Here is a 9,402-nt window from a genome sequence, read left to right on the forward strand (position 1 = left end):
GGCCTTCCTGATTGGAAGGCCTGAGCTCAAAGCGCGCTTGGCAGTGCAGGTGGCCAACAGTAGCTTCTCAGAGCTGTTCTCCGCTGCTGCCTTTCCCCGCACTGGAAAAGAGATAACGCGCTTGGTTCAACCAGAATCCAGAAGAAGGCCGGGGCACCACAGGGTCTAGGTTCTGGAGGGGAGAGGAGTGTGAGAGAAATCATGGCCAGTGGTCAGCCAAGCCCGCAGTCTGAATATGAGAGCCCCCAGCCTAGCACCTCAGCGTCCTGCCCGCAGTTGGTGGTAGATGAAGAAACCCCAGGACCATCAGGTCAGGCGACTGGAGGGAGAGGACCCTTGAGAGTCTCGAGCGGGGAGGGAGGGTTGCAGCTGTCAGGAGGAGCACCTGAGTGGCGTGAGAGGGAAGGAGGAGGGACTCGCCATCCAGGGGTGAGAGAAGGAGAGCTGGGGGGACCGAAAGTCCACGTGGAAGGGAAACCTGGGGAGCAGGAAGGGGCTTAGGAGGCGAGCCCCAAGGCAGGCAGGGGAAGAGGGACTCGGTGCAAGTGGTTGTGTGTAATGAGGAAGCTGTGGAGGACAGAGAGATGGGACACGGCAGGGCCACCGAGAGGCAGAGGGAAGTCGACAGAAGGGCGCGGCGGAAGGAGGCTTTGCCGAAGGCCGCCGTCGGGGAGGCTGGAGAGGGTGGGGGAGGCTGGCTTGCGTTTGGCTTCGGGCTTTGCTGCGGGTGGGAGGCGGGGGCTGCGGCCACCCAGGCTGAGTTCCAGAGCCGGAGGCCTCACACGCAGCCCGGTTTCTTCACTCAGCTCCCTGGGTAGATCCCAGCCCCCCGTCTCCTGTGCTTGGCCGGAAGAGGAGGAGGGACTGGTCATCAGTTTCCGAGGAGGAGGAGGAGGAGGAAGAGGAGGAGCTGCAGTTCCCAGAGCCCAAGGAGACCTGGGTCGTGGAGACGCTGGGTGGGCTCAGGATGAGGCTGAAGCGACGGCGAGTGTCGTCGGTGCTTCCTGAGCACCACGAAGTCTTCAAAAGGCTGCTTGGTAGGGGCCCAGAGAGGACCTCAATCCCCTTCCGTGGCGAAACGAGACACTTCCAGCCCCACACTGGGACTAGGGAAAGACGCCCTGCTGGCCGGCGAGCTCTCCATCCCGGAGGACCGCGTCCTGGCCACTCGGCAGGGACACGTAGAGAATTAGGCGAGACTCGAGAAAGGCCAGCACTCGGGATGAGCAAGCTTGGTTCCATCTGCAGCCCTGAGACGTAACGGCTCTTGCTGCCTTTCTGAATCGAAGTGTCTTCGTCTGTAGGCGGGGCTAGCAAGGCCGTGTTCACACCGTCTAAAGAGACCAGCTCATGGGAAAGTGGCGAGAAATCCTTTACAAGTCCTGAGGCGGCACATTCGTGTCCCATGAGAGGCATCATGGCTTGTCAAAGACCCTCCTCAGGCAGACGTTTCCGTGAAACTCAAGCCCTCCCTACTCGGTCACTACTCAAGGGCTTCTCGGAGCCGGAGTCTCTGTCCCTTCCCCAGAGAACGGTCCCCTCTCCCTCTTCCCATCCACTTGACCCTTGGCCACAGTCCTGAACTCCTCAAGGGAGGCACAGTGTCCCTCTTCGCTCCGCTGCTCCCGGGACAGCCTGACACGTGTGCTTTTTCCACAGAGGATCCTGTGGTTCAAAGATTCCTGGCCTGGGACAAAGACCTGAGGGCGTCTGACAAGGTGAGGATGTTCTCCCCGGACTCTTCGCTCCCACACGAAGCCTGGGGAGGCCAGGTTCTCGCAGCCCCCAGTTCGAACTTCTCCTCCACACATCCCCGTCTGGTGCTCCCCAGTGCTGCCTTTCATGACGTGTCAGCGCCTCCCTTCGACGGGCTGGTTGTCTCTGGCAGAGTGCATGGGCGGGCCTGGCCTCTGCTGGGGTCCCTGGGACCTGAGCCTTGAGCCAGGGCTGCCCTGGACACCGCCTGCGTGGTCGTTGCTCCTGGTTCGACTCCTGGTTCGACTCCTCTCAGCCCTGCAGGATGCCCTTTGCTCCAGCTCATCGAGGCCCTCCAGGCCGCAGCCGTCCTCCGCACGCTCTCCCCACAAAGGCCCCGTCAGAACTGGCCATCCTGGGCAGCACGGACTGCCCTTCCTCTGACTCCTCTGATCTGCAGCCCTCCCCACGAGCACGGCCACCCACACTGGAGAGAGCCCCTCCCCAAGTCTCCCACTACCCCAGCCCCGGGTTCGTCCCGTCCAGGATGTGACCGCGCTCTCACTGTGGTTCCTCTCTCTCCACCAGTATCTCTTGTCCATGGTAATAGCTTATTTTAGCCGGGCTGGCCTCTTCTCCTGGCAATACCGACGGATTCATTTCTTCCTGGCTCTGTGAGTATTTACCTCGGCACATCCATCGGTATTCAAACCCTGGGAAGGGAAGCAGGACTCTAGCCTGTCAACCCATTCGTTTGTTTACTCTGTGTATCAAAATGCTGCTAGGGCTATACCGTCGTCTGTGAAAATTCACAAGCACCCCCAAATGTGAGTTAAGAACGGAAAAAGCGAAAGGAAATGTAAACTGCTTAAGGAGAGAGGAAAAAGACTTGATGGCCACCACCCTGTCCCCAAGCCAATAGAGCCATGTCTGATTCTTCAGTCCCTCTCCTCCTCATAGAAACGCCCCGTGTCATTTTTTGTCTTCCTCCTCCAAATTCCCATGAAAGATGCCACAATTCAGGCCCTCCTACACAACACAGATCTGTAGTAAAGTGCTCCCTGCTGGTATTCTTAAGAGTCTCTCCCCAAGCCAGTAGGCTTGGTATGTGAGGCCTGAATATCCTCCAGGAGCTCAAGTCTCGCCACCTTGTTGCCCTCCAAACAACTTCCTTGGCCAATCATTTCTAAATCAAGCCAGGATTCTCGGTGCAGGCAACCCCCTCTATAATGTTTCTTTCTTTTCTTTTCTTTTCTTTTCTTTGAGTTGGGGTTTCACTCTGTCGCCCAGGCTGGAGTGCAGTCACACACTCACGGCCATTGCAACCTGAGCCTGCTGCGTTCTGGCAATGCTTCCACCTCAGCCTTCCAAGTAACTGGAACCAAAGGCATACGCCACTACGCCCTGCTAATTTTTTGATTTATTGTACAGATGAGGTTGTGCCAAGTTCCAAGTTTCAACGGTCATGGCCACCCCAGCGTCCACCTGCTGGACTCCGGCAATCCCTCTGCCTCAGCCTTCCAAGTAGCCAGACCTACCGGCATGTGCTACCACACCCGGCTCATTTTTTATTTATTGTACAGAAGAGGTCTTGCCAAGTTGCCCAGGCTAGTCTCCAACCCGCGGGCTCAGGCAGTCCACTTGCCTCAGCCTCCCAAATTGCTGGGATTATAGGCTGAGCCACCAAGTCCAGCCTATAATATTTCTACAACCAAACTTCCTTGATACTTTATTCTTTTATTTCACCGTGTCTATCACATGCCTTTCCCTCTATATTTATACTGTGTTTCCATCTAGGTATCTTCATACATCTGTAGCTGAAGAAAATGACCTCTCCTTTAAGTCATGCAAACACCACCACCTTTGTGCCGCCTTCACTGATCTTCCAACCTCTGCCTGCCAGTAGCACTCTGATTAAATTCCCTTATCATGACATTGGATTATAGCTTTTTATCCGCCCACAGCCCGCTCACCGATCCCTTTAGACTTGACACCTGCTGAAGGCAAGGTCTTATCAGAATATCAAGACATTCTTAAAACCTTCAGCACAATGTTGTTTTTCTTTTTCAGGTGTTTATGTTATATTGAGTCAGTGAGGTCATCACTATTGCGTTTGGCTATAAGATAAAGCTTTCATCCATTTATTCATCAAAATCTAGTGACGCTCATCCTGTATGCCATGGAATAGAGGGTGTCAGGGAGGTCGCAGAAATGTTTGTGGAATTAATACACCAGTAGAACCAAGCCCTATATCAGCGAGTTGGTAGGAGAGGGAGGAACACAGAAATAACCCAGAGTCAGTTACTGCTCTCAAGGTACTGACGACAGAATGAGGGAGACAGGTGTGTACACATAAAGCCAGTTGAAGGGGAGGGCTGTGAGGATGGGGAGAGGGAAGGGGGAATTGTGATGTCACCTGCCCTGAGTGAGGATGGCAGGTGACATCCTCAGGCTTTCCAGTTGCGTTTTTGTCCTCATCATCAAGGTGTGAGAGGTGCCCTTCAAAAGGGCTCTGTGCAGCATGGCTTCCAGATGAAGGGGTGGTTCCCTGTAGCACCGGGTAGGGCTGATTCAGGTCCTGTGCCGAAGACGACCAGTCTTTCCTCTCTGGGAGACGAACATCAGGTGGAGGTCCCTCTTGGCTGTGCCCCTGAAGCAACCTGGTTTCTCTCTCAGCTACCTGGCCAATGACATGGAGGAGGATAACCAGGCTCCGAAGCAAGACATTTTTTCATTCCTCTATGGGAAGAGCTACTTCCAGCGTCCCTTGTTCCACAAACTTCGATTACAGTTCGTCCGTTCCATGGGCTGGAGGACTTGGGTTTCCCCGGAAGAGTGTGAGGAGGTGAGTGGAGCTGTGGGGATTTGAGGGACAGGAGGGATCGGGCGGGATTTGTGACGGGACAAAGGGATGGAAGGGTCTTCCCGGGGTGTCAGCATCTTTTGGGGGCCTGTTGGTCCTTCCAGATCCAGGCTTACGATCCGGACCTTTGGGTGTGGGGGCGAGACCGCACCCTCCTTCCTAGAGCTCTGGGGACCGTGGAGGACTGAGGTCATCGGCCGGCGGGAAGGTACGTCTGTGTTCTCTGAGGTGAGGACAGAACAATTTGTTGCCTATTTAGGACATCTGAGAAACCCACTTTCTGACCCTCTCTCATCGCCCCTCCCCTACATCTCCTTATACATGTTGGGAAATGGCCTCGCGGGATACACATGGCCCGGCCTACTGGTCAGCTTCACCACCACAGATTGACCACCCGACACAGGCATGGCCTCAGTGAGATGTGCTTTCTACTTTCTCTTTGTAATTTTCTTTTGGCCTATTTCCCTTAGGGATACCAGTATAGAGATTCATTTATAACAGAGTAAATGTTTAACTATAGAATACTGGCAGAGCGCCGGGCTCGGTGGCTCAGCAGGCAGTCCTGCACCTTGGGAGGCTGACGTGAGAGGATTGCCTGAGCCCGTGGGTTCGAGACCCTCCTGGGCAACTTGGCGAGACCTCATCTCTACAATAATTTTAAAAATTAGACAGGTGTGGTAGCGCATGTCTGTGTTCCAGTTACTTGTAGGGCTGAGGCGGAAGGATCGCTGGAGCCCAGCAGGTCTAGGCTGCGGTGGCTGGGAGTGGCCACTGCACTCCATCTGGGCAACAGAGTGAGACTCTAACTCAAAAAAAAAAGAATACTGGCAGAGCATGGTGTCTCACGCTTGTAATCCCGGCACTTTCCAAGGTGGAGGCGAGAGGACTGCCTGACCCCAAGGGCTCAAGACCCGCCTGGGAACTTGGCACAACCTCATCTCTACAATAAATCAAGAAATTAGCCGGGTTGATGCCGTGTGCCTTTGGTTCCAGCTACTTGGAAAGCTGAGGCGGAAGCATTGCCTGAACCCAGCAGGCTGAGGTTGCATGTCCATGAGTGTGCCACTGTACTCCAACCTGGGTGACAGACTGAGCGTCTGACTAAAAAAAAAAAAAAAAAAAATGAATAGGATATTAGATGGAACAACTTCGTATTCAGAATTGAAAGATACACGTCAATAAACTGTATTTTCATCCAAATTTGCTCTGAAACATGTTGCTCATGGCCAGATCACTCATAAATTCTTGCTTTCCCCCAACGGACCACTCTGGACCAATTTCTCCTCTTGTACAATTGTACCTTTCCCCTTACGTTTAGAGTCAATCAAATTTGTCAGAATGAGTAGAGGTGAAGAAATACTGACGTCTTGGAGGTTTGCTATGATTGGCAGATTCGAATTTCAATTTGGGTAGAAGATTAAATAAGATTTGGTTAAATATTGTGCAGCTAGCCAAGTTTAGGACTAAGCATGAAACATTAGGGACTAGGTGTCTGGTTCATGGTTGGTGGTGTTGTCATGGGAGAGATGTTTGCAGGATGGGTAGAATTTGGGTTCAAAGCAACATAAAAGTCCCAAGTTGTGATGAGGGCCAAGGCGGCATTCTCCACATGTGTTCTCTTCCCTGAGTCGAGTCACCTAAAGTCCTACCAGAAAGCACATACAGGGCCTGACCTTAGGCGTTTAGGTGATTTTTGGAGTGTGGGTCAGGTCTGAGAATCAAAATTAAAAGCGATGGTTCAGAGTTGGGGTTTATAAGGGAGGGTTAGAGATAAAATTGGATTTATGGATTAATCTAAACTCTGGTTAGAATGACTTAGGATGTGAATAATCTTCTTTTCTAGAGAACTGCTTCCTTGAATTCTTGACATTGTCTCTTACTTCCAGATCACTGGACCTGGGACATAGCTATTTTCAACGAGAATTTGATCCTGACGCTAATAACAGACACCAGAAAGGAAAACAGGAGTTGCTTGTGCAGAGAATCTGGAAGAACCCAGACTCTTCTAGAAGTGGAATACAGTCAGGTGGAGCTCCTTGGAGTTCGAGGTTCTTCCAGAAGGCCGTGGAGGGACAGTAGAAACCAGGAGGTTTTTTTGGGTTTCTTTTGGTTCCCTCCCTTCCTGATGCACCAGCTACATTTTCAGATTGCTGAATTCAAATCTCCCCCAAGGGAGAAGTTAGGAGTCCTACTTTTTTTATCCTTAGCTATCACAGTCCAGGATCATTTGAGGGCAGAGCATAAAGCTCAGGTCGGAGGGCATTACTTTTTAAAGTATAAAATTAGAGCCATATGATTGTAACAAATTGTTTAATATATACTATAACTTGTATCGGTTTATTTTGAAATGTTGGCCAAAGAATTATTACTACATTTATTTTAAATAGTTTTGAAATAGTTGTACTTTTGAAAGCATGCTGTTCCTTTAAAGTTTTGTGATGAGTGTTGTAGCTCTTATATATTCATAAATATAACTTTGTTTACATTTTTAAGAGAGGTTTTAAAACTTTGTATCTACTGTTATATGTGCTACCAAAGCGAGCATTCCTTTTATCTATTATATTTACATAATATATCTATTATATTTATAGCTAGTTGGTTATTTCCCCAAATTCTTGTACATATGCATTATTTGATGTTTACTGTGCATTACTGAATTGTGAGAATTCAGTTGTAATTTTAAAACTGGTCTTAATATGACTGTGTGTTATTTTAAAGAGGACATATTGTTTAAAAAGGACATATGTTATTTGTATTTAAATAAGACAGTACAGTATCTCAGTACAGAAATATAATAAAGATGAAAAGTCTTCTCACCTTTATAATGTGTGTGATCATACTGGGTCGCTTCTCTGATGTCAATGTCATTGTTGTTTAATGGAGTTATGGTTATTGAACCCATTTTATTAAATCTGAAAGATAATTCTGAATTATTTTTCATGTAGGAAAAAAACAGAAAAGGAGGCAGAGCCTGAGCTAGAATCTGTTTTTATATTTTTAAGAGCCAGCGGGCCAGGGTAGCTAGCACAGGTTGTACCTGGGTAGCTAAATTTCCCATAATAACGTTTCAGGAAGTGTTCAGACATTTTAAAAATTACATTTCACTGCAGGTCAAGCAGCCTCCCTACCCCCTCGGCAAATCCAAAGAAAACTCTATCAGATGTGAGACTAGAACAGCCCAACCATTCTTTCTCACTTTCTTTCTTTCTTTTTTAAGATTAGAAAATATGGTTTATTTAGAAAGTAAATTAGAGAGAGAAAAGAGGAGACTCACCTCCCCAAGGTTGGAGAGGGGCTGAAGCCAGGATATATAGCAGCGGCCATAGCTCCAAGAACACAGGGCCACACCAGAATCTAGTAAGGCAATGGCCAGTCCAACCTTTCAATTCATGGTTTTGCATAATAAGCACTAAGAAAACTTTGAGGTTCCCTGTGGAAGGCAGAAGGCTGAATACCATCCCCTTAATAATCAAAGCCATGAAAATGGTAAGACCACATTTTAGCTCAGGAGCTTGTGGACTAGAAACATCTAGCGGATCTACTGCAAAAGACAGTGTAGTCAGGAGAAGACCACCCCTCCCCTTCTATCCTCCCACCAGGAGCCCAGAGATGTCAATCTACAGAGTTGCGCTTACCTGGGCTCTACCCTCTTTAGCATATCAATCATAGTGAAGGTATGTCAGGTCTACTGGGAAGAGCAAAAGGTGGTTTCTCTCACCCATGCCAGCTCTGCCATGTGTCCCTTTATTTTCGCTCTTCTTTCTCTAATAAACTTTGTTTTAAAACTTTGCTGGCCACTCTAAAATGCTTCTTAGAAACAAGCCAAAGAATTCACCGGTTTTGTGCTGCACCCCACCCGACACCAACAGGACCTCCCTCTGTTGCCTGTGCTGGAATGCAGTGGCATGCTCTCAGCTCACTGCAGACCTGACCTCCTGATATCGAGCAATCCTCTCATCTTAACCTCCTGAGTAGCTGGTACTATGGGCATGTACCACAACTCCTGGCCAAGTTATTTAATTTTGAGTCTCTGGAGTCTCCTGTATTTTACAGGCTAGACTCGAACTCCTGGCCTCAACACATCTTCTGCCTTAGTCTCCTAAAATGCTGAGATCAAAGCAAAACTAAACGGAGGAACATTACCGGGCAATAAGCTTCTGAGGGAAAATATTTCTGAGGAGATGTGAATGGGATTATTTTTTTTAAGTGGGAACAATTTTAAGGGTCTGGGAAGGGTTACAGTATTATAGAATGAGCTTAAAGTTTGATGGATATTGTGGAGAATGAAGGAAGTAAGTGAGCGGAGCAACTGAAGAGATAAAAGTTTCTACTGCCAGGCATGGGAGGCACTTTGGGAGGCCAAGGCAGGAAGACTGCTTGAGCCCAAGAGTTAAGGCCAGTCAGCCTAGGCAATGTAGTGAGATTTCATCTCTACAAAAACAGCTTAAAATTAGTTTTACATGCTGAAATCTGTCTGAGGTCCCAGTGACTCTGGAGGCTGAGGCCGAGAGATGGTCTGAGCCTAAGAGGCTGACACTATGTCGAACTATGATGGTGCCACTGCACTCCATCCTGGGTGACAGTGTGAGATTCTGACTAGAAATAAATATACACATGCAAGCCGGGCTCGGTGGCTCAGTCTGTAATTCCGCGCCTTTGAGAGGCTGAGGTGAGTGGATTGCCTGAGCTTGTGGGTTCGAGACACGCCTGGGCAGGCGAGACCTCATCTCTACAGTAAAATCAAAAAATTAGCCTGTAATTCTGGCTACTCGGAAGGCTGAGGTGGAAGGATTGCCGGAGCCCAGCAGGTGGAGGCTGCGGTGGCTGAGAGCAGCCACTGCACT

General features: G+C 49.4%; 1 protein-coding gene across 1 annotated transcript; it reads left to right on the forward strand.

Moving 5' to 3' along the window:
- Nucleotides 1–201: 201 nt before the first annotated feature.
- On the forward strand, nt 202–4,746 carry LOC103258448 (speedy protein E4-like). The gene is made up of 6 exons (XM_008056113.1): nt 202–310; nt 807–1,037; nt 1,660–1,718; nt 2,284–2,369; nt 4,372–4,540; nt 4,663–4,746. The coding sequence occupies exons 1-6, from the start codon at nt 202–204 to the stop codon at nt 4,744–4,746; spliced, it is 738 nt and encodes a 245-aa protein (XP_008054304.1).
- The last annotated feature ends 4,656 nt before the right edge of the window (nt 4,747–9,402 follow it).

Source organism: Carlito syrichta, unplaced genomic scaffold (assembly GCF_000164805.1).
Source record: "Carlito syrichta isolate Samal-C Ts95f unplaced genomic scaffold, Tarsius_syrichta-2.0.1 Scaffold302220, whole genome shotgun sequence".
Taxonomy (NCBI): domain Eukaryota; kingdom Metazoa; phylum Chordata; class Mammalia; order Primates; family Tarsiidae; genus Carlito; species Carlito syrichta.